Source organism: Mirounga leonina, unplaced genomic scaffold (assembly GCF_011800145.1).
Source record: "Mirounga leonina isolate KUSES-001 unplaced genomic scaffold, KU_Mleo_1.0 Mir_91, whole genome shotgun sequence".
In the NCBI taxonomy this organism is placed as follows: Eukaryota; Metazoa; Chordata; class Mammalia; order Carnivora; family Phocidae; genus Mirounga; species Mirounga leonina.
This window is the reverse complement of record NW_023270839.1, coordinates 19512939-19536903: the sequence shown is the minus strand read 5'-3', so window position 1 is coordinate 19536903 and position 23965 is coordinate 19512939. Positions and strand designations below refer to the sequence as shown.

At 39.1% G+C, this 23965-nt stretch overlaps 1 protein-coding gene across 7 annotated transcripts in view; it reads right to left on the bottom strand.

Annotated features, from left to right (window-relative positions):
* STARD9 (StAR related lipid transfer domain containing 9) overlaps positions 1 to 23965 on the bottom strand; it is a 128604-nt gene that overhangs the window by 45673 nt on the left and 58966 nt on the right. For all 7 annotated transcript variants that reach the window (XM_034993734.1, XM_034993735.1, XM_034993738.1 and 4 more), the window contains 8 exons: positions 23870 to 23931; positions 22141 to 22253; positions 9135 to 9204; positions 7664 to 7736; positions 2294 to 2361; positions 1059 to 1156; positions 437 to 646; positions 157 to 254 (listed from right to left, as the gene is read on the bottom strand). In XM_034993734.1, the coding sequence (XP_034849625.1) occupies positions 157 to 254; positions 437 to 646; positions 1059 to 1156; positions 2294 to 2361; positions 7664 to 7736; positions 9135 to 9204; positions 22141 to 22253; positions 23870 to 23931 (792 nt within the window). The remainder of the gene's footprint in view (positions 1 to 156; positions 255 to 436; positions 647 to 1058; positions 1157 to 2293; positions 2362 to 7663; positions 7737 to 9134; positions 9205 to 22140; positions 22254 to 23869; positions 23932 to 23965) is intronic.

Sequence of the window (23965 nt, the reverse complement as noted above, 5' to 3'; positions counted from 1 at the left end):
GGAAAGGAAAGGAAAGGAAAGGAAAGGAAAGGAAAGGAAAGGAAAGGAAAGGAAACAAGAAAGAAAAAAGGAAGGAAGGAAGGAATTTAAAAAATGAGAGAATAAAAGAACTTAGTGTAAACGATACCAGACCAAGACTTCAAATGAAGGCCTCACCTCATTTACCCGTGGCTTGTTGATGATGTGTTTGGCATTGGATGCATACCTCAGTGTGCTCATGGTCTCACTGTAGCAAGTGTGTGCAGGAGACACAGCTGAGGTAGAAGGAGAAAGTTAAAAACCACGCCAAGCCCTCCTGACCCAGCCTGTAACCACTTGCCTTACTGCTACCGTCCATGCTGTATTATGAAACTCTTAATGAAATGGGTGGTCATGGCCCTTTCTCTGAGGCAGAGTACCAGTCCCAACACAGAACCAGCTCCAGCATCCCACTCACTAGCAACCATGATAGTTTTGGAGTTGCCTCCAAGACTGTCCTTCAGCAGCCATGTCAACACGGAGTCCCGGTATGGGATGTAAGACTGCCTCCGGGAGGGCCCCCCTCCACTGCTGGTCCCAGAAGGAGAGATAGGGATCCCACTGTCACCAGCATCACTGGCTGTACTGTTGAAGCTCTGGCAGCTGCTGAATGCTTGGGAATTCTGGGCTTTAAAGACAACAAAATAATAAAAGTGGAAGAAGAAAGGAATTGTGAAACACATGCATTAAAACAATGGTGGGAGAACACAAATTTAAGTATCACACTTTATAATCCCTCTCTGCATGATAGAATGCTACAAGTTTGAATCCTGAATTAGACTTTGGACTCAGGACACAGACTATCTGAGCCACAAACGGAGTTTTCAGTCTTCCTTCTTCTTGAAATGAGAGGGTTGGGATTATGACCACACAGTGTTCTCAACTGCAGACAAATATCAATTTTTATGGCCTCAGTCAGAAGGTAACTTTATAAAAAAGAACCTTGTAAATGTCTACCCCATTTTCATAAAATGAAAACATGTGAGTTATTTTCCAAAGTCTCCCTCCCACTCTGATGATCCAGTCTATCAGCAAAATACCTAAGGTGGAGATGACAATTCCCAGAGTCACAAGAGACTTGTTGATATTGGCTCCTTCAGTAATGCGGTCCTTACAGTAACTGGGATCTGCTCTTTCACTAAAACAGTCAATGAAAACAAAAACAAAAGCAAAGAAGACACTGTCCTTATAATGTTGTTGAAAGACACTATCCATTATGTTGTACATTATATAAAAAGCTCACATGATAAATTCTTTTTAGAATTCACTACCAGAAAAAGTATTACCATCTTGTAATGAACTGGCATTCCTCCACTTCTTGGGCAATAGAAATCAAGTAATTCATTATATTTTCTTTATTTTGGCTGCCAGAGCAATTTAGCTAACTGTAATGCTCATTTACAGTAATGATATTAGCATCACTATGCCCAATCTTTGTTTTAATTTCATCTATTAATGGCTTTATCATTATTTGTCAACTGTCAATGGGAACTACTAAAAAGTCATACTTCCAGGTGCCTGATATAGTTTCTTCCAGACAGCACGTCATTTTTCCCCTCAAAATGCCAGAGTTGCAGCTGACAGAGACAACACTTCATTTTTAATGGAATGATGTACCATATTAATAATTTAGCAGTTTTAAAATAAGAAAATTTGCTTTATTTCATCTCACACTTTTTTTTGTGACATTATCCCCAAGACTTTCTTCTTTCTGGATATACATGTGACTACAATTCATGCTTTCTTCTAATACTTCAAAGGTCTTATCTTCTCATTGCCGCAGTATTTTTAAAAGATTTCTTTTTTTTTTTTTCCAGTAACACATAGGGCTGCATACAATTAATATTAAGACAGAGAAAAAAGAGTATACTGACTCAGCTACTTCCACTTAGAGCAGTGTTTTTTGATCTTGGCTATACACTGGAATCACCTGCGCAGCTTCAAAAAGTTACTGAAGCCTGCACTGCCTCTCACCTCACTGATAACGAGGTTTATTTGATCAGAGGTGAAACCAAGGCACTGAGAATTTTTACAGGCCCAGGTGATTTTAATAGGCAGCTAAGATTTAGAACCCTTGACATAGAAGATTTTTTTTTAGCTCCTGGAAAACTGTAATTTCTTAACATAGCATTCAAAAATTTGGGGTTTTTTTTGTAATTTTCTCAGGATGATTGAAATGTGAAAAAAGATGGAACGAGTTTATTCCCTGTAAAATGGGCAAGAGCAAGGTCATTGTCAAGGGATTAATTCCCCTTGGCTTTGAAATCCTAATTACCTGCCTGCTAGGTCCACAAGGTTGATCTTGCTAGCAATTTCAGAGTGGAGGTTGTTCTCCAGGATTGCCTAAGGGAGAAAACACATTTAAAGCTTGTCATTTGACATGAACAGACATTTCTGCAAAGAAGACATCCAAATGGCCAACAGACACATGAAAAAGTGCTCAACATCACTCGGCATCAGGGAAATCCAAATCAAAACCTCAATGAGATATCACCTCACACCAGTCAGAATGGCTAAAATTAACAGGTCAGGAAATGACAGATGTTGGCGAGGATGTGGAGAAAGGAGAAGCCTCGTACACTGTTGGTGGGAATGCAAGCTGGTGCAGCCACTCTGGAAAACAGTATGGAGGTTCCTCAAAAAGTTGAAAATTGCACTCCTGGGTATTTACCCCAAAGATACAAATGTAGTGATCCAAGGGGATATGTGCACCCCAGTGTTTATAGCAGCAATGTTCACAATAGCCAAACTATGGAAAGAGCCTAGATGTCCAACAGATGAATGGACAAAGAAAACGTGGGGTGTGTGTGTGTATACACACACACAATGGAATAATATGCAGCCATCAAAAAAATGCAATCTTGCCATTTGCAACGACGTGGATGGAACGAGAGGGTATTATGCTAAGAGAAATAAGTCAATCAGAGAAAGACATGTATCATATGATCTCACTGATGTGAGGAATTTGAGAAACAAGACAGAGGATCATAGGGGAAGGCAGGGAAAAATGAAACAAGACGAAACCAGAGGGGGAGACAAACCATAAGAGACTCTTAATCTCAGGAAACAAACTGAGGGTTGCTGGAGTGGAGGGGGGTGGGAGGGATGGGGTGGCTGGGTGATGGGACACTGGGGAGGGTATGTGCTATGGTGAGCACTGTGAATTGTGTAAGACTGATGAATCACAGACCTGTACCCCTGAAACAAATAATACATTATGTTAATAAAAAATAAATGAAAAAATATAAAAATTAGGGGCACCTTGGGCGCCTGGGTGGCTCAGTTGGTTAAGCGACTGCCTTCGGCTCAGGTCATGATCCTGGAGTCCCTGGATCGAGTCCCACATTGGGCTCCCTACTCGGCAGGGGGTCTGCTTCTCCCTCTGACCCTCCCCCCTCTCATGTGCTCTCTCTCAAATAAATAAATAAATAAATAAATTAGGGGTGCCTGGGTGGCTCAGTTGTTAAGCGTCTGCCTTCGGCTTGGGTCGTGATGCCGGAGTCCTGGGATCGGGCCCCGCATCGGGCTCCCTGCTCGGCGGGAGGCCTACTTCTCCCTCTCCCACTCCCCCTGCTTGTGTTCCCTCTCTCGCTGTGTCTCTCTCTGTCAGATAAATAAAATCTTTAAAAAATATGTATATATATAAAAATTTTTAAAAAAGCATAACCCCCATAATTTAACAGAGTAACAACTCCTTACTATTAGCTAATACCCAGTACACAGATGTCTTTTTTTTTTCTTTTGGTTTGTTCAAATTGTGATCCAAATTAAGCCCCTATATTGCATTTGGAAAAAATAAATAAATAAAGCTTGTTATTTGGAACAGAGTGGTTTCTTTCCCCTTAGACGCCCTCCTAAACAAGGTGATATTCTGGATTTTTAGGCAAATCACTCAGGAAATCTGTATTTGAATGTGCTCTGAACCAGATGGGCTCTCAAAGTCTGATAAGTCAATCAGTAAGCCCTGGGTCCTTACTTCATTAAACATATGAGCAGGACTTGCACACAGTAAATCCACATACATTTATATTTCTTACATCTTTTTGATGTACAGACCCTTTATCATTATGAAATGTCTCTCTGTCTATAGTACATAGGTGTCTTAAAATTTATTTTTTTGCCTGACACTAACATAATACTATAACTCTTATGGTTACTATTTACATGGTGTATATTTTTCTTTTTTAAGATCTTATTTATTTATTTGACAGAGAGAGAGAGCACAAGTAGAAAGAGTGGTAGACAGAGGGAGAGAGAGAAGCAGGCTCCCCGCTGAGCAAGGAGCCTGATGCAGGGCTCCATCCCAGGCCCCTGGGATCATGACCTGGTCCAAAGGCAGACACTTAATCAACTCAACCACCCAGGCGCTCCTACATGGTGTATATTTTCCTACCCCTTTTCTTTCAACACACTTGTATCTTTGAATCTAAGGGCTGTTTCTTAGAGACAGCATATAGTTGAGTTTTGCTTTTAACTATCCATTCAACTTAATGTAATTATTGACGTATTTAGAATTGTACCTATTCTTTTCTATTTATTTTCCATATGTCTCATGTATTTTTTGCACCTCTGCTCTTCCTTCACTGCCTATTCTGTGTTAAATAATTTTTACTGTGCCATTTTAATTTCTAATTTTGAATTATAATTTTGAGCTACTTTCTTAGTGGTTGCTCTACAGATTATAATATGCATCACAACTTATCATGAATCAACCTCAAAATAATACTAACTTAATTCCTATAAATATAGAAACTTTACTCCAATATATCTTCTTTTCCTCTTCACTCCTTATATGCATCACAACTTATCATGAATCAACCTCAAAATAATACTTACTTAATTCCTATAAACTTTACTCCAATATATCTTCTTTTCCTCTTCACTCCTTTGTGCTATTAGTGTCCTATGTATGACAATGTATATATATGTGATATATGTAATACAGCATTATAATTATTTTTATACAATCTTATTTTTTAATAACATTGGAAGAAAAAATAAGGAAGAATATATTTATGTAGCTTTTTATATTAACCCACATATTTCCTATTCTCAGAATTTTTCATTCCTTCCTGTAGACTTAAGTTACTGATACTGCTTTCTCTCAGCCTGAAAGATTTCATTTGGCTTTCTTGTAAGGTAGGCCTACTAGCAATGAATTCTTGGGTTTTTTTCTGTGTGTTTTTTTTATCTAGGAATGTCTTATTTCATCTTCATTTGGTAAAGTTAGTTTTGCTGCATATAGAATTCTTGGTTGACAGTTTTATTTTCTTTCAGCACTCTGTCTTCTGGGGTCCAATGTTTCTGATAAGAAGTTGACCATTAGGGGCACCTGGGTGGCTCAATTCATTAAGCAATGCCTTCAGCTCGGGCGGAGTCCTGGGATCGAGTCCCACATCAGGCTCCCGCTCAGCAGGGATCCTGCTTCTCCCTCTGACCCTCTCCCCTCTCATGCTGTTTCTCACTCTCTCTCTCTCTCTCAAATAAATAAATAAATAAAATCTTAAAAAAAATAAGTCGACCATTAATCATGTAATTGTTTTCTTGTACATTGTGAGTCAGTTTTCTCTAACTGTATTCAAGATTTTCTTTTTGTCTTTCAACAATCTATGATGTGTCTAGGTACAGATCTTCTTATGTTTATTTTACTTGGAGTTCTTAAAATATTTGTATCTGACACTAATGATTTTCAACAACTTGGAATTTTTTTGGCCACTATTTTTCAAAATTTTCTTATGCCTATTTTCTCTTCTATTTCTGGGATCCCCATTACACTTATGTTAACACATATGCTGTGGTCCAATAGGTCTGTGAGACTCTGTGCATTTTTCTTTAATCTTTTTACTCTCTCTTCAAATTGGACTGTTTATTTTTAAAGATTTTATTCATTTATTTATTTGTTAGAGAGAGGGAGAGAGCACAAGCAGGGGGAGTGGCAAGCAGAGCAGGCAGAGGGAGAAGCAGACTCCCTGCCGAGCAAGGAGCCTGATGCGGGACTCAATCCCAGGACCCTGGGATCATGACCTGAGCCGAAGGCAGCCACTTAACTGACTGAGCCACCCAGGCATCCCCCAACTGGATGATTTCTAACTGTCTATATTCAAGTTCGCTAGTTCTTCTGCCATCCTCATATGTGCTTCAGTCCCACTACTTTTTTGTTTCAGCTATTGTACACTTGAATTCCAGGACCCCCATTTTATATAACAATTTCTATGATTTTATTGAAATTCCCTAGAGTTACTGGCATGTTTTCCTTTAATTCATTAAACATGGTTTCCTTCAGCTCCTTGAACATATTTATATTAGTTGCTTTGAAGTCTTTGAATGCTAAATCAAACATCTGGAGCACTTAGAATCAGTTTGTTTCCCCCCTTCCCCACAACCATGGGTTGTACTTTTTAATCTCCTTTTGCATGTCTAATAATTTTTGGTTGAATACTAGACATTTTAGATAACATATTGTAACAACTCTGAATTCTGAATTTTTCCATCTTGAGGGTGGTAATGGTTGTTGTTTAGTTTCTCTGGTAACTTGCCTGGGCTAAAAATCTCTAAAATCTGCCTCCCCAGCAATATGTAGCCAAAGAGGTCTCCATTCAGTTTTTTCCTTCAGTTGTTTTTAATTCTAAGCTTGGCCTTTTGGGGGCCACCCTCTGTCTGCATAGGTGAGTGTTCAGCAAAAGACTGGTCAGAAGCTATAATCAAACACCTCAAGCCAATAAGATCTCTATTCTTTGTTGATGGATCAATGTGTGGACTGGGGAATGCATTAAAAGTTCAGTTTTAGGTTTAAGTTCTGCTCAATACAGGATATGTAAAGATCTTATTAAGCCCACTATGGCTGCATCATTTTCCAGAACTCCCTATTAAATCCCCAATCTGCCAGTTCATCTCTTGCCTGAAACAGACCCATAATCTCAGGCTAATGGATCTCCAAACCAAGAGCACCATTCTGACAATGGCCCAAATCAAGTGAACTCTTCCAGCAATGGTAGCAACAAAGTAGCTGGTTTTGACTGCCTTCCATTCCCTGATGAACCACCTCACTTACAGAGACAGGTCGGGATGGGAACAGCCCAAGGCAATATACCACAGATTTGCACCATTCTTACCTATAATTCAGTAGTTTTCTTGAATAAATGTCTTGGTTTATTATATGACTCTGGTCTATTTTTAGAGCAGAGAAATGGTTGTTTTGACAGTTTTGTCCAGGTTTATAGTTGCTTTTGGGGGATAGGATTTGCTGATCTACTCACTCCTAACTGAAGTAAATCTTCTACTTTTTAATAGGAGTAAATCTTCATAATAGAAGTAAATCTACTTTTTCATTTTAATGCTTATTTTCATTTCCATCTTACTTCTTGTTTTAATGCTCATACTGATCACATAGATATAAAAGTACTTTGAAATGTTAAAAATAAAATATAAGTTGAAGATATTTTGATTAGTCTTTATGAAACTGCCTCTACCCTTTCTGGTGTAGAGCTTAGTAGATTGTAATGTAGGTCCTCTTTATAACATTAGGTCATAGTAGAGGACCTATAAATGGAAAGGTAGGAAGAAAGGAAAAGAAACAAGAATACAAGAAAGCAGTCAAAAGGGACTAGGAAAGGAAGAAATCTAAGCAAATAAAGGGGTAACCAACCTGTGTATAGTAGATAGTGAAGATGACATGGGATCTGCTGCTGGCCTCATGAACATGAGTAGCTGCTGTGATTCTGTGTACATAAAGGAAAACAATTAGGATAAGTATTGTTTATGCATGGTGGATCCTTAAGAATCCATGGGGAACACAAGAAATGTTAGTGCCAAGGTTCAAAGGTGAGAATCATAGAACATCCATATTTAGACCAGTTTAGTTAGGAGAGTGGTCCAAAGATGGCAGAAGCAGCATTCTAGGTACTGATATCTGAGAATAAAAGGCAGTGTAGCTTCATATTAAGCCACATTAAAACATTTTTTAAGCAATAGAAGCAAAAATCAGAGTTGAAAAGGGAATACTAGAGTGTCATCAACCTGGAAGAATACCCCTAAAACAGACCCATTTAAGTAGGACATATGGAGGTAGAGAGCTTGCTGGAGAAGTGTCAAAAACAGAGAAAGTAAAATGTGATTAAACACTAAATATTAATCTTACAATGTCAGAAAGGGATTTGAAATGAGATCTTGAATTGTGTCAATGTCATACTTAAGCCAGGTGATCTTTAGAAATTCATTGCAATATTAATCCTCAAAGTAAGAAGAGCCTTCCCTTCATCTAAATCTAAGTCAATCATTATTCAGTTTAGGATCATGTCATTGACTTCTGTTCTCAGAGGAGCTGGAGAATTGAAGAAGAGTCAAACTCCAAAGGCAGGTCTCATGACTCAAGGATAGAAAAAGTGAAACCTGACACTTAAAGATCAAGGAACCCAGGATATCTGAAGATCAGAGGCAAGTGCCTCCAGGATAGTTCCATGAAACCCAAAGAGTAGAATGTTAAGTTTAAAGTTCTTCCTTTATGGTCAATTAACTTGGACTTGCTACTAAGAGGGTAAAAAGAAGACTATATCCCAACATTTTTTCCAGGTAAAAAAGGCTATTCTTTCAGGCATCTACTAAACAGTCTGGGTATTTCCTAGTAACTAACAACATGGAATATTATCACAATTTACAATAGCTTATAGGAAAGTCTACAGTGCTTATTCATAGCAGATTCAAAACAGTCTTTTTTTGGGTAGCCTTTACAAGTATGCAAAACTAGAAGAAAAACTGTTTTCTGAAACACTTTAAACTATATTGGATCTTATTTTTATCAAGCCTACAGAGAGGACAACACAGGCAAGAATCTTTTCTTCGGTCAAAAAGTTATCTATTATGAGACAAAGCACAGAGTAACTCTGAGCTTACTGCCTTATATTATTATATGCAGAACAAACTCCAGCTTCACTACTGAGAAATGCACAAAATCTCAGCCACTGCCCCTTACCCTGGGTACATTACTGTTCTGAAAAAGGCCTCCTGATTGTGAATGTGGGGAAGCTGCAGAGAGAGGTACAATCATATACTCCAAAGGGGAATGAGCACACAGGAAAGATGAATGAGACTGAAAGGACAGCAACAAATAAACCTGTTACCTGTTTGCTATTCCCTCCTCCAAGAGTTGAATTACTTGCTTATAGTTGGTAACTACATGTTGAGATAAACCTATCAGATTTGTGAGGGAGGAAAAAAGAAAATAAAATTTTTGGTAAAGTTTAACTTCTTCCTCTAGGTCATTAACTTTATCCTATTTTATATCATTTGATAGAAAAGAATGAGAGAACTTGACTAAATCCCTTAAGATAATAAATTAAATCAACATATCTGTATGGGAAGCCTACTGTCAGGCATTATGATAGGCTCTGGGAACACAGGTCTCTGCCCTCACAGAGAATGTAGTCCAGAATTCATTTAGTGGTTATGCTAACAACAACAAAAACAACGGTAATTCCTTACAATTTAGCTATATAGGGTATAAGAAAAGTTCTTAGATTACCTCATTTGGCCCTCACAAAACTGCTGAGGTAAACAGATGCTATGTGCCCCACAATCTGGCATACAAAACATACAGCACACATGTCCCTATCCTAAACGCAGTTTACAATCATAAGAAGTTATACTATACAACATAAATTATGGCCAAATGCCACAGGAATAGAAGAGATAATAAATGCTAAGGTGATCAGAGGAGTGGCCAGGGCAGGCTCCATGGAGGAAGGAGACTTGAATTTAGTCACTGAACAATGGGCAAGCTTCATATAGGTGAAGAGGGGCTTAAAGACATGAAAGTAAGTTTTTGTGGGTGGTTACTGACCAAGTGAAAAAGTGCCTTCACAACTGAATCAGAGATACAGGGACAAACTAACTTTGGCGGCTCATCGGTAAATATAATTACGCTACAAATTAACAAAGCAATTTCAACACTGACTGGATTTCTTTATATTAAGAAATTATTGTTAAAACCACAATGAGTTATCACCTCACAACAGTCAGAATGGCTAAAATCAAAAACACAAGAAACAAAAATGTTGGTGAGAATGTAGTGAAAAGGGAGCCCTCGTGCACTATTAGTGGGAATGCAAACTGGTGCAGACACTGTGGAAAACAGTACGGAGATTCCTTAAAAAATTAAAAACAGAACTACCATATGGTCCAGTAATTCCACTATTCACCCAAAGAATATGAAAACTCTAATTTGAAAAGATATATGCATCCCTATGTTTATAGCAACATTATTCACAATAGCCAAAATATGGAAGCAGCCCAGTGTCCATCAATAGATGAACAGATAAAGAAACTGTGGTATATATATATACAAGTGAATATTACTCAGCCATAGATAAGAATGAAATCTTGCCATTTGCAACAACATGGATGGGACTAGAGAGTATAACGCTAACTGAAATAAGTCAGAGAAAGAAAAATACCATATGATTTCACTCATGTGTGGAATTTAAGAAAAAAGACAAATGAACAAAGCAAAAAAAGAAACCAAAAAAACAGACTCTTAACTATTTAGAGAACAAACTGTTGGTTACTGGAGGGGACAAAGGTGGGGGAATGGATGAAATAGGTAATGGGGATAAAAAATTTCTTAAGACGATGAATGCTGAGTAATGTATAGAATTGTTGAATCACTATATTATACACCTGAAACTATTATAACACTGTATATTAACTATACTGGATATAAAATAAAATTTAAAAAATAAATTCTACACCAGAAACTAATGACACACTATGTTAATGAAATGAATTTAAATAAAATAAAAAATAAAAATAAAATTGAAAATGAAATAAATAATAAATAAAATTATTATTTAGATGTTATAATAATTTTGTGGTTATGTTTTTTTAAAAATCATTCTTTATCTTTTAGGGCTATGTACTAAAATGATGAACTGATGTGACATCTGTAATTTGCCTCAAAACAACATAGGATGAAGGAAAGTGAACAGGAATATAGATACAGCAGAAATGGCCAAGGGTTAATGATTATCTTAAGTGTGTAATGGGTACATGGGGGTTCATTATATTAGCCTATTTTTGTGTATGTTCAAAATTCTCTATAATAAAAAGAGTTTTAAATTTTTTTTAAAGATTTTTATTTATTTGACAGAGAGAGAGAGCACAAGCAGGGGGAGTGGCAGGCAGAGGGAAAGAAAGAAGCAGGCTCCCCGCTGAGCAGGGAGCCTGATGTGGGACTCGATCCCAGGACCCTGGGCATGACCCGAGCTGAAGGCAGTCGCTTAACCAACTGAACCACCCAGGCACCCAAGAGTTTTAATTTTTTTTTTTTAAGATTTATTTATTTTAGAGAGAGAGCATATGAGCAGGGGGGAGGGGCAAAGGGAGAGAACCCCCAAACAGACTACCTGCTGAGCATGGAGCCCAACATGGGGCCCAATCTCATGACCCTGAGCCAAAACCAAGAGTTGGACGCTGAACCAAATGAACCACTCAGGTGCCCCAAAGAGTTTTAAAAATTTAAGCAAGAACGGAGATTTTCTGCTTTTAGTAATGGCAAATGAGATAACACAAACCAATCCTTCCAGTAAAGACTATTAGAAAAATCTGGATAAAATATTAAAGACATAAGCTTTAAGGCACAGAGTGATAACCAGATAGCAAAAATTTTCCAGGCCATATATTGGGGGAAAATGGAAGTCTAGAGAAATGAAGCCAGCATTTGAGGACACTTTTCCTCTGAAGTCATCTGCCAAATCTTGAGGGCAAGTGACTGACAGCAGTTCTCCTGACAACCTCACAGGTCTAGGAAGATACAGACTGAAGTCCAGAGCCTACTCAGAGTCGCCCTGTAGAACCCTACTTGAATTGGAAACCCAAAGGGCTAAAACACAGGAATAAGGCTGAGTTATAAGTAAACAGCCTTTGGGGCACCTGGGAGGCTCAGCTGGTTAAGCGTCCGACTCTTGATTTCCACTTAGGTCATGATCTCAAGGTTGTGAGATTGAGCCCCACATCGGGGCTTAAGGGGCTTAAGCCCTTGCTTAAGATTTTCCCTCTCCCTCTCCCTTTGCGCCTCCCCCACCGCTCAAAAAAAGTGGGGGGGGGGACAGTCTTTGAAGGGACTGCAGCTCAGCTTTGAATATTCTCAAACCTTAAATTGGACTGAGGTAATTCTGGATCACTAGCGAATGCAGAAACCTGGCACAAATAAAGATAGGTTGTCTGTATAGGAAGATACTACTGTCCTAGACCTCCAATTATTTCTATAAACAGTTTAGGAAATACCATCTGTAACAAAATTATAACAAACCAAAATCCAAGTATACCTGGCAATAAATAAATGAAAATCAGTAAAAATAATAGGCAATAGAGATGCAAGAAAGATTCAGATATTGGGGTTACAGTAACTTTAAAGTAACTCTGCTTACCATTTTCAAGGAACTGAAAAACAAGATTATAAATTTTCAGCGAAAATTGGAAGCTATAATGAAAGGATCATACGGAGATCTGGAAAATAAAAAGTACTAAAGTGAAACTAAGTATTCAATATCTAAGGTTAATAGGTTAGACACAGCTGAAAAAAAGTAGTGAACAGAAAGTAGGTCAGAATCATATACCAAAAATAAAGCACAGAAAGACAAAATATAAAAAACAGAGATGGGAGGGTAAGAATCATAGCACATATAGGGAATAGTTCTAACACACCTGTAAGTACAGTTACAAAAGGAAAGAGTGGAGTAAAAGCAATTACTAGAAAAATAATGGTTTAAAAATGTCCACAACTGATAAAGAGGCATTAAACCACAGATTCAAGAAGCCCAGCATGTGTGAGTATGTGCATGCATGCACGTGTATACACGCACACACACACACCTCAAAATCTATACCTAGGTATAGTAAACTGGTGAAAACCAAAGACAAAGAGAAAAATCTTTTTTTTTTTAAGATTTTATTTATTTATTTGACAGAGAAAGAGCACAAGCAGGGGGAGCAGCAGGCAGAGGGAGAGGGAGAAGCAGGCTCCCAGCTAAACAGAGAGCCTGATGTGTGGGGCTCAATCCCAGGACCCTGGGATCATGACCTGAGCTGAAGGCAGATACTTAACCAACTGAGCCACCCAGGTGCCCCACAAAGAGAAAAACCTTAAAGGAATTACTGAGAGATTATTTCTGAAAAGAAACAATGGAAGGCAGAAGACAATGGAATAAATTTTAAACGGTGAAAGAAAATAACTCCCAACTTAAAATTCTATACTTGAAATCAAGTATAGAAATCCTCTTCAAGAATAAAGAAGAAATAAAGATGATTTCAACCAACTGAAAGTGAAGAGAATTTGTCAATAGCAGATCCACACTGGAGGAAAGACTAAAGATTATTCTTAAGGCTGAGGGAAAATGCCAGAGAGAAGGTAAGACATTAAAAAAAAAAAATGTAGAGCCACAAAAATGACATATAAAGAAGGGATAAATGGAGTTCAAGTCTTCTAAGGTTCTCTCATTGTCTAGGAAGAAGTACAAGTACCAGCTAATACTAAACTTTAATTCAATGATCCATGTTGTAATCTTTACAGGGACTACTATAATAAATAGTAAGACAATGTACAAATAGTAAGCTAACAGAGGAGAAATACAGAATTTTAAAAACCCAAAAGATATGAAAGTAGAGCAAAAGGAACATAAAAGAATGTAAAGAAAAAACACATGGTAATAGATTTAAACCTAAATAAAATTAGTAATTATATTAAAAATAAACAGACCCACATACTCAAAAGGTCAAAATCATGATGCTACCTAAAACAAAGCAAAAGCCAAATAAATAATTTTGTAGGAAATACATCTAAAACATGTACAAAGGGGCGCCTGGGTGGCTCAGTCGTTAAGAGTCTGCCTTCGGCTCAGGTCATGGTCCCAGGGTCCTGGGATCGAGCCCCGCATCAGGCTCCCTGCTTGCTGGGAAGCCTGCTTCTCCCTCTCCCTCTCCCCCTGCTTGTGTTCTTTTCTCACTGTCTCTCTCTGTCAAATAAATAAAATCTTTAAAAAAAATAAATTTAAAAAATTAAAAAATTAAAAAAATAAAACATGTACAGAAAGGTTGAAAACATAAAAAAGATAAAAATGCAAATACTAACCAAAAGATGTCGACATGGATGGAACTAGAGGGTATTATGCTGAGTGAAATAAGTCAGTCAGAGAAAGACAATTATCAAATGGTTTCACTCATACGTGGAATATAGGAAACAGTACAGAGGATCATAGGGGAAGGGAAGGAAAACTGAATGGGAAGTCACCAGAGTCACAACCGTGAGACCAAGAGTCACAAGCTCTAGTGACTGAGCCAGCCAGGTGCTTGAAAGAAGTCCTACATTTAAATGACCCCTTATACAAAAAGTGTAAGAGGATGGGATGCAGGGGTGGCTCAGTCAATTAAGCATCTGCCTTCAGCTCAGGTCATGATTCCAGGGTCCTGGGATTGAGTCCTTCATCAGGCTCCTTGCTCAGCAGGGAGCCTGCTTCTCCCTCTGCCTGCCGCTCCCCCTGCATGTGCTCTCTCCCCGACAAATTATTTTTTTAAAAATCTTTAAAAAAAAGTGTAAGAGGATATTATACTTCATGCAAAATGCATTTATAAAATTTAGAGGGAATAGATTTTTCTTAGAAATATACAATCTACTGGAATGCCTAGGTAGCTCAGTCAGTTAAGCACTCAACTCTTGATTTCCACTGGGATCATGATCTCAGGGTTGTAGGATCAAGCCCCCCATCTGGCTCTATGCTGGGCATGGAGCCTGCTTGGGATTTTCTCTCCCTCCCCTCTCTCCCTCCACCCTCCACTCCATGCAGGCTCTCAATCTCTCTTGCTCTCGCTTTCTCAAAAAAGAAAAAAAGAAAAATACAATCTACCAAAATTGATGCAATAAATAGAGTATCTGAAAGAAATCAAATATATAATTTTAAACCTTCTCACAAAAAAAATCCTCCAGACCCAGACAGCTTTGGAAGGAAATTCTACCAAATATTTAAGGAGGAAATAATCCTAATCTTACAAAAGACCTTTCAGAAAATAGAAAAAGAGTATCTCTCAGCTCATTTTAGGAAACAAACACAATGTTTGTACCTAAACCTAAGGAGGGAGAAACAAAAGAGTAGGAAGAAGAGAAGAGGAAGAAGTAGAGGAGGAAGAGAAGGAACAGGACAAGGAGGATGATTAATTTCACTCTTGAATGTAGATGCAATAAGCCCAAATAAAATATCAAAAATCCAAATCCAGGGCGCCTGGGTGGCTCAGTTGGTTAAGCGACTGCCTTCGGCTCAGGTCATGATCCTGGAGTCCCTGGATCGAGTCCCGCATCGGGCTCCCTGCTCGGCAGGGAGTCTGCTTTTCCCTCTGACCCTCCTCCCTCTCATGCTCTCTGTCTCTCATTCTCTCTCTCTAAAATAAATAAATAAAATCTTTAAAAAAAAAAAAATCCAAATCCAGCAACATATAAAAAGGATAATATATCACAATTAAGTTGGGTCTATTCCAGGAATGCAAGATTGCTGTAACTTTCGGGACGCCTGGGTGGCTCAGTTGGTTAAGCGGCTGCCTTCGGCCCAGGTCATGATCCCAGGGTCCTGAGATCGAGTCCCACATCGGGCTCCTTGCTCGGCAGGGAGCCTGCTTCTCCCTCTCTCTCCCTCTGCTTGTGCTCTCTCTGTCAAAAAAATAAAATCTTTAAAAAAAAAAAAAATATTGCTGTAACTTTCAAAAATCAATCCGTATATGGATGAAGAAGATGTGGTGTGTGTATACACACACACAATGGAAGATTACTCAGCCATCAAAAAGAATGAAATCTTGCCATTTGCAGTGACGTGGATGGAACTAGAGGGTATTATGCTAAGTGAAATAAGTCAGTCAGGGAAAGACAAGTATATGATCTCCCTGATATGAGTAATTTGAGAAACAAGGCAGAGGATCATAGGGGAAGGGCGGGGGGGGCGGGGAATGAAACAAGACAATATATGGAATTTAAGAAACAAAACAAATGAACATAGGGGAAGGGAAGGAAAAATAAGATAAAACAGAGGGAGACAAATCACAAATGACTCTTTTTTTTTTTTTTAAGATTTTATTTATTTATTCATGAGAGACAGAGAGAGAGGCAGAGGGAGAAGCAGGTTCCCAAGGAGCAGGGAGCCCAATGCGGGACTCGATCCCAGGACTCTGGGATCATGACCTGAGCCGAAGGCAGACGCTTAACCATCTGAGCCACCCAGGCGCCCCACAAATGACTCTTAACTATAGGAAACAAACTGAGGGTTGCTGGAGGGGAGGTGGGTGGGGTAATGGGGTAAATGGTGATGGGCATTAAGGAGGGCACTTATGTAATGAGCACTGGGTATTATATGCAACTGATGAATCACTAAATTCTACCCCTGAAACTAATAATACACTATGTTAACTAAATTGAATTTAAATTAAAAAAAAAATTTAAGTATTTCCTCATCTTTAGAAAAAACAAAAGACAACAACAAAAAAATCAACCAGTATAATTAACCACATTAGCAGGATAAAGGACAAAAGTCATATGCTATAGAAAAGCATTTGTAAAAACACAGTAATTTTTTAAAAAGATTTTATTTATTTATTTGAGAGAGAGAGAGAGCACAGAGGGAGAAGCAGACTTCCACTGAGCAGAGCCTGATGCAGGGCTTGATCCCAAGACCCTGAGTTTATGACCTGAGCTGAAGGCAGATGCTTAACTGGTTAAGCCACCCAGGTACCCCAAAACACAATAATTTTATTAAAACATTTTTAGCACTCCTTCTATTTCTCTTCCCTGCACAATTTAGTCCTAAAGTTATCAAGGTGAACAGAGCAAGGTAGGCTACCATGAGGGTGAGGGGCTGCAGTGATGCAGATCAGGATGAAGAGCGTGAAAGGAGGGGTACAGAATGCACCTGCATAGTGGGGAGCTAAGAGACAGGTAGCCCCACACAGAGTACTGGAACTGTGGTAATAGGGCCCGGCAGAGGGTGCTGAAGCCCAGCCAGGCGAGGCAGGCACCCACATGAGAGAGAGGAGAGCAATGGCAAGGAGACTGATTACATGTAGGAGGGCAGATCAAAGAAGTATTTCCCCTGTTAAATAAAGGGATTACAGGGGTGCCTGGGTGGCTCAGTCAGTTGGGCATCCTACTCTTGGTTTCTGCTCAGGCACTGTCGTGGGATCCACATCGGGCTCTGTGCTCAGAGGGGAGTCTGCTAAGATTCGCTCCCTTTTCCTCTGCCCCTCCCTTCGCTTGTGTTCTCTCTCTCTCTCTCAAATATATAAATCTTTTTAAAAATAAAATAATTACACATAGGAAAAGGGAGAAATTGAGAATGAACTCTGCTGTGTTGGACTGCAATTAGAGGTATTGGTGTGAGCACAGATTACCTCTGTCCACTCAGAGGGACTACAAGTGGCAACATCAATAATAACAGGCATGCCTAGCACCTACACCTTAGCTTTAGCTTCTAAATACTATTCTCCAGTAAAAAGGAACAGGTATGACAAATAAAAAGAAAAAGAAATGGCTGATTCCAAGACTGAGGCAAAGAAAGTAGAAGATGAGCCTGGAACACCTTTGTGCCAGAAAAGAAGGACGTGCTCAAAGAATAACAGTGATCTGTCAAAATGTCACAGAAGTGCACTTGAAAGGGATTCCACTGACTAAATCTGGAATAATTTGAGCATCAAAATAAAAGAAAATCACAGTAACAGAATTGAATAAAATAGATAAGCATGAATCTATACTGACAAATAAACTGAAAATAAGATGAAGATTACAAAAGGAAAATAGCAATTTTAGAGCGAAGAAGGCTGGCAGATATCATCTTGAAAATCATGAGTAATGGGACAAACCAAAACCGTACACCACTTGATGGTTGTCAACTTCATGAACATTAAAGAGAAACCAAGGAAACTTTACAGACCAAAGAAGACCAGAGAGATGCCCTAACAACATGCAACACATGATTCTCAAATGGGCAATTATTGGGACAATTAGGGAAACTTAAATGGGCTCTAAGAATTAGATGGTGGTAACATGCCAAAGTTAATTTCCTGATTTGGGTGGTTGTGTTGTAATTATACAGGTATACAGGAGAACATTCTCGTTTGAAGGAATGGAGGGAAAATTCCCTAAATTAATCAGGCGAGATGGGTCATTAGATTGGCAATTCACTCTCAAATGGCTCAAGAAAAAAGTTCTTTATATTGTACTTGCAACTTTTTAAAAAGTTTAATTTGTTTCAGTGTTAAAAAAACAAAAACTCTTAGAAAACTAGGGAAAGGGGCCCATAGGTGGCTCAGTCGGTTAAGCATCTGCCTTTGGCTCAGGTCATGTTGGGCTCTCTGCTCAGAGAGGAGCCAGCTTCTCCCTCTCCCTCTGCACCTCCCTCTGCTTGTGCTCTTTCTTTCTCTCTCTCTCTCTCTCTCTCAAATAAATAAATAAAATCTTTAAAAAAAAAAAGAAAACTAGAGGAAAAAGAGAATTCCCTTAGTCTGCTATGGCAATGTTTCTCAAAGCTGGTCCAAAGACTAAGGCCAGTTCTCAAACTATTATTGGTACATAATGAGATAGATACAGAAATTGAGAGTATTAGCAACCTTTATAACAATGTGACAGAGTGATTTTATATCTTTTCAACTTGTAAAAAGAATTTGGGTTTATAATTAGGATGTCTTTTTCATTTTTCTAGTAATTCATCTTTATTTTATCAAAGTGTTAGTTTGCCATAGATTGGAATTAAAAAAAACAAAACAAAAACCTGGTCCTTTGCAGGGCACCTGGGTGGCACAGTCAGTTAAGCGGCCAGCTCTTCATTTCAGCTCAGGTCATGATCTCAGGGCCCTGGGATCAAGTCCCACATTAGGCTCCACGCTCAGCGGGGATTGTACTTGAGGATTCTCTCTCTCCCTCTACCCCTTCCCCACTTGCACACATGCACACACTATCTCTCAAATAAATAAATCTTAAAAAAAAAAAAAAAAAACCTGATCCTTTGCTACAGACATTTTTACAAGTGTGTGATAGAGAATATTTGTTAAAAACAAACGCTATTGCAAACATCATACTTAATGGGATAATGTTAAAGCTTTGCCCTGGAAAACAAGACTAAATACTGCTAGCACTTTCATTTAATATGGTACCAGAGGTCCTAGTAAGTGCAGAAAGGCAAGGGGAAAAAAAGGTTTAAGAATTAAAAAGAAGGGCGCCTGGGTGGCTCAGTTGGTTAAGCGACTGCCTTCGGCTCAGGTCATGATCCTGGAGTCCCGGGATCGAGTCCCACATCGGGCTCCCTGCTCAGTGGGGGGTCTGCTTCTCCCTCTGATCTTCTTCTCGCTTGTGCTCTCTGTCTCTCATTCTCTCTCTCTCAAATAAATAAATAAAATCTTTAAAAAAAAAAAAAAAAAAGAATTAAAAAGAAAACAAATAATTAAAAAGAAAAGAATTTTTATGCAGATTGAACACACAGAAAATACCAAAAAATTTTTTTGACAATGCAATTACCTACCTCCAACACCTCCTACTCTGTACCTATCCTTTTATGTTAAGATAAAGGCCATGGCAAAAACACTGTACTATCTTGTTTTCACTTAAATAACACCAAGACCCTGTAATCACTGGCCTTTTATGTGTGCTTTGGGTAGGCCTATGTATGTTTCAGATTTCAACCAGTCATCTAATTAATAAACTATTTAATGGAAAGTAATAGGCTACTCCCTTCCTTTCCTTTGATTTAGGCTACTATCAAGTTCTAGCTCACAAATCTGAACTAGAACTGTAAGTTCTTATATCTCCATTATTTCCTGGGACACCCTGAAGAGTATAGGTATCTAGCAGGTACCCAACAAATTCCCATAGAATTGGTTTCAAAGCAAAAACCACTTTCCACTTGGGAATCATATTCACAGAATATATGAGCCTGAAGATAGGGATACACAAAGATACAGGCAGGGAGGCAGATAATATAAATTAATGAATGAAAAAGCAAACATTTAGAAAACTAAAAGTTTGCTGTAGGGGTGCCTGGGTGGCTCAGTCAGTTAAGCATCTGATTCTTGATTTCAGCTCAGGACATGATCTCAGGGTTGTAAGTTAGAGCCTCATGTCAGACTCCATGCTCAGCAGGGAGTCTACTTGAGATTCTTTCCCTCTCCCTCTGTCCCTCCCTCTGCTCGCATGTGCGCACGCTCTCTCTCTCAAATACATAAATAAAATCTTTAAAAAAAAAAGTTTGCTGCAATGCCACCAGAAGGTAGTAATGGAAATAATAGTTCAGTGTGACTATTCAGGGTCTTAGCTTCTAAGGACGGTTCTATACTACTTGAGTTCAAGGCTCCTTCACTAAGAAATTCGAGGACTGTTGACCTATATTTGTCATGATTTGAGAAAGTCCAGACCAACTTTCAAAAACATGTAACCCAAAGGACCTAAGAGACCTTTTGCTGGGTAGAATTATTTCCTACCAACCATCTTCTCTCCCAAAAAGGGTTTGCTCCATGAAGGTCCAAAAGAGCCCTGAGATTTCAGTCCGGTTCCTATCATTGGCCTTGGGTATATCACTCAAGCTGAATGACCTTGCATAAGTTCCACCTTCTCTAGGTTTCAAGTACTATGCCAATCAAAGAATCTATGATCACAGGTCTCCTTGATGTACAGGATTCTCCCCACTCATCTCTTCCTATCCTAGGCAAGGTTCCCAGTTCCAATCCTGCTCCAACTAGCTGTGTGACTTTGGGAACACACTGTAGCTTCTTGCAGCTTCGTTTTAACTTCTGTGCAATGGGGACACTTGGACTACATCTGACGTCTCCTCTAGTTACTGCCCCTACCACACAAACACACACACTAAAATAAAATAAAATACAAAGGTAAGAAATTTTGAAACTACTGCATCAACTCCTGGTCTGCCCTCAAAGTACTGCTTTACACAGAAATGTGTATTCACAGAGTTTTATGAAGTAAACTCCACTGGCTTCCAGCAAAGCAAATGGTATTTTTTGTTTGTTTGTTTCCAGGCTGCTGTTTATGATGGAACATTTGGGAAAAGACACAGGTAGCAGAATCAGTGACTGACACACTCCATTAGCCATGCCCTGATAAAGAAGAGACCAGCCCTTGATCTTTCATGTCCGTCTCTTTGTGAGAGGAACAGGAGCATAAAATTCATGTGTTGCCGGGCGCCTGGGTGGCTCAGTTGGTTAAGCGACTGCCTTCGGCTCAGGTCATGATCCTGGAGTCCCTGGATCGAGTCCCGCATCGGGCTCCCTGCTCGGCAGGGAGTCTGCTTCTCCCTCTGACCCTCCCCCCTCTCATGTGCTCTCTCTCTCTCATTCTCTCTGTCTCAAATAAATAAATAAAATCTTTAAAAAAAAAAAAAAAAAAAATTCATGTGTTGCCTTTATAAGTGGCCTGAAAGGGTAAAAAGTAAGACCTAGTCTAACAGAGTAAGACAGATGGTACCAAACACCAAATATCAGCACTTAATAAGGAAGCAGCTCAGACCCATGCACTGTGACGTCTCCTCATCTCCCTATCGCCACCAGTGAAACTGCCCTGAAAAGGAGATTAGCTGACCTGAAACTCAGTCCAGGCCCTCTGGGCCTGGAACGACAGACCCCACCTCATTCCATGCCCCTTTCCCCCTCATCCACCATGCTTTAGACACACTGGCCTCATTGAAACCACCCAGCCCTTCTCTCAGGGCTCTTAGGGGAAGAGAATCACTCTTCCCTCGCTACACCATTCTTCACATGACTGGCTCCTGAATCTCCTCAGAGAAGCATTTCCTGCCCATGCCATGCAGATGGACTCTCTACACGGCCCATTGTTCTTTTCCATCATGACATCAATTTTTTTGTTAGTCTTTATCACAACTTGTAATTAAGTGTTTATTTTCTGCCTCACCCCCATAAGACTATAAGCCCGCCTGTGAGGGCAGGACTGTCTTTTCTATTTACTGTTACTTATCCAACATCTAGTACAGTAGATGGCACATAGCAAGTTTCACTCTACATTTGTTGAATGAATCAGTGACCATTAGGAAAGCTTCCCAGAATTCAGTTTGGTCTCGGACCTCCAGGACCACAGTGGCTCACCTTGTACATAGGGCCCCATCTCTGGATGCTCTCTGACCCGCAGAGTGTAGGACTTTTTTTGATCAGATTGCTTCAGCAGATCCCGTACTCGTTCGTTATAGATTTCCAGGAAACTAGAGACACGTAGAACAAGGCACATAATCAGATTTTGGAAAATGGTGACATCTTTCCAAAATTACATTTTAAAAAAAGGCAACATAGTTAGATTTGGGAAAAAGTGGGGAAAACACTAAGCCAAGAATCAGAAAGCCCTAATTCTTGATCTAGCTCTACCTCTGACACTCTAAGACCTTAACCATGTCAGGGTTCCCCCTTGAGTCTCTTTCCATGTGTGCACAATTGTGTTGCCACATCAGCTGTCATCACTTCACAGTTGTAGGTTTACAATGCCAGTCCTGATTCAAATTTAGCCTTCAAGAGGCTATTTCAGCACAGTTTTGGGGTATGCTGTCCCCAGCCTATACCTTTATCAGGCCACCAGACCACAGAATTTACAGGCTTGTTTCTTAAGTGATTTTCAAACATGATCTTTGAGCTCTTACTGTTCTGTGAAGGCATCTCGAGGGCCACTGCTAAGCAATAAGGAAAGCTAAATGAGAGATTCTGGTCCCTACCCCTAATTTAAGTAGGAGAGTTCTCATTTTACCTGCTTTATACACTGGGATTCTTCTGTTTAAGATATGCTCTATCTTATAGGTACCTGCTGGCATTTTATTCCTTTTTAAAATAATAACATAGCTACAATTCTTAATTAAAATCAGCAAAGATTTTGTTAAATAAGAAAACAAACTTCTCACAGAAAGGTCTTCCTCATCAGAACACAGATGTTTGCCTGTGAAGCCACCGGCCATAAAAAAAAGGCTCCAGCTCAGATGAACTCTATGCACACTCCTCTTATAAACTGTTTCTCCTTCTTTCTCAGATTTGAACACAGGAAGCCCAGATGTCTCTCAGGATAGTGGTTCCCAGATTTCATGGATAATAAAACATTTAATATATATGTACATGTTTACACACACACACATACAGGCCTACAAATTTTTACTTTGCAAACTTAAAAAATGTATAAATACTGTTTACTATCATTTAATTTTTAAAAAGGGCATTTATTCTTTTTGGGGTGATGAAAATGTTCTGGAATTATATAGTAAGGATGATTGGACAACCTTGTAAATATAAAAAAAAATCATTGAACTGTATACTTCAAAAGCATGAATTTTATGGTATGTGAATTACATCTCATGTTTTTTAAAAAGGACACTGAACTCCAAAAAAATAGAATACAGAAAATTAAGGGTAATTGGGCAATTGGTAACCTTGCACCAACATTTTCGCTACAGACTGGTTGAAACTTCACATCGGAGTAGACAGCACTGTCTCAGAACTAGAGCTTAGAAACTACTGACCCAAAGAACAACCCAGCAGGAGCTGGAAGAGAAATTCCAAACGCTAGTATTAAACTGTAAGGAAAGTGAAGAAAAGGAAACCAGACAGGGCAAGCTGGTCCACAGGAAACACCTGTTTCTTAAGCCTAGGAACAGGAATTAAGTTTCCTGCAACCCGAAGATCTAAGTATGTTTCTCATCTCCCTATACTGCAAAATATATTCCTGCTGTGGCTTTTCTCCAGTCCTCTGGATGACTCTTGAAACAGAGAGGACAGCTGAACATGCTAGAATTTGAGGTGGAAATGGAAATATTTTAGGCCCCAGAGCCTGAAAGGTTCTTACCTTACTTTTATCCTACGAGAGGAAGGCAGTGGGGCACAGTCCTCCTCCCTGATGAAGAGACCCTGCACAAACCAGAGGGTTGGAGTTTCACTGAAG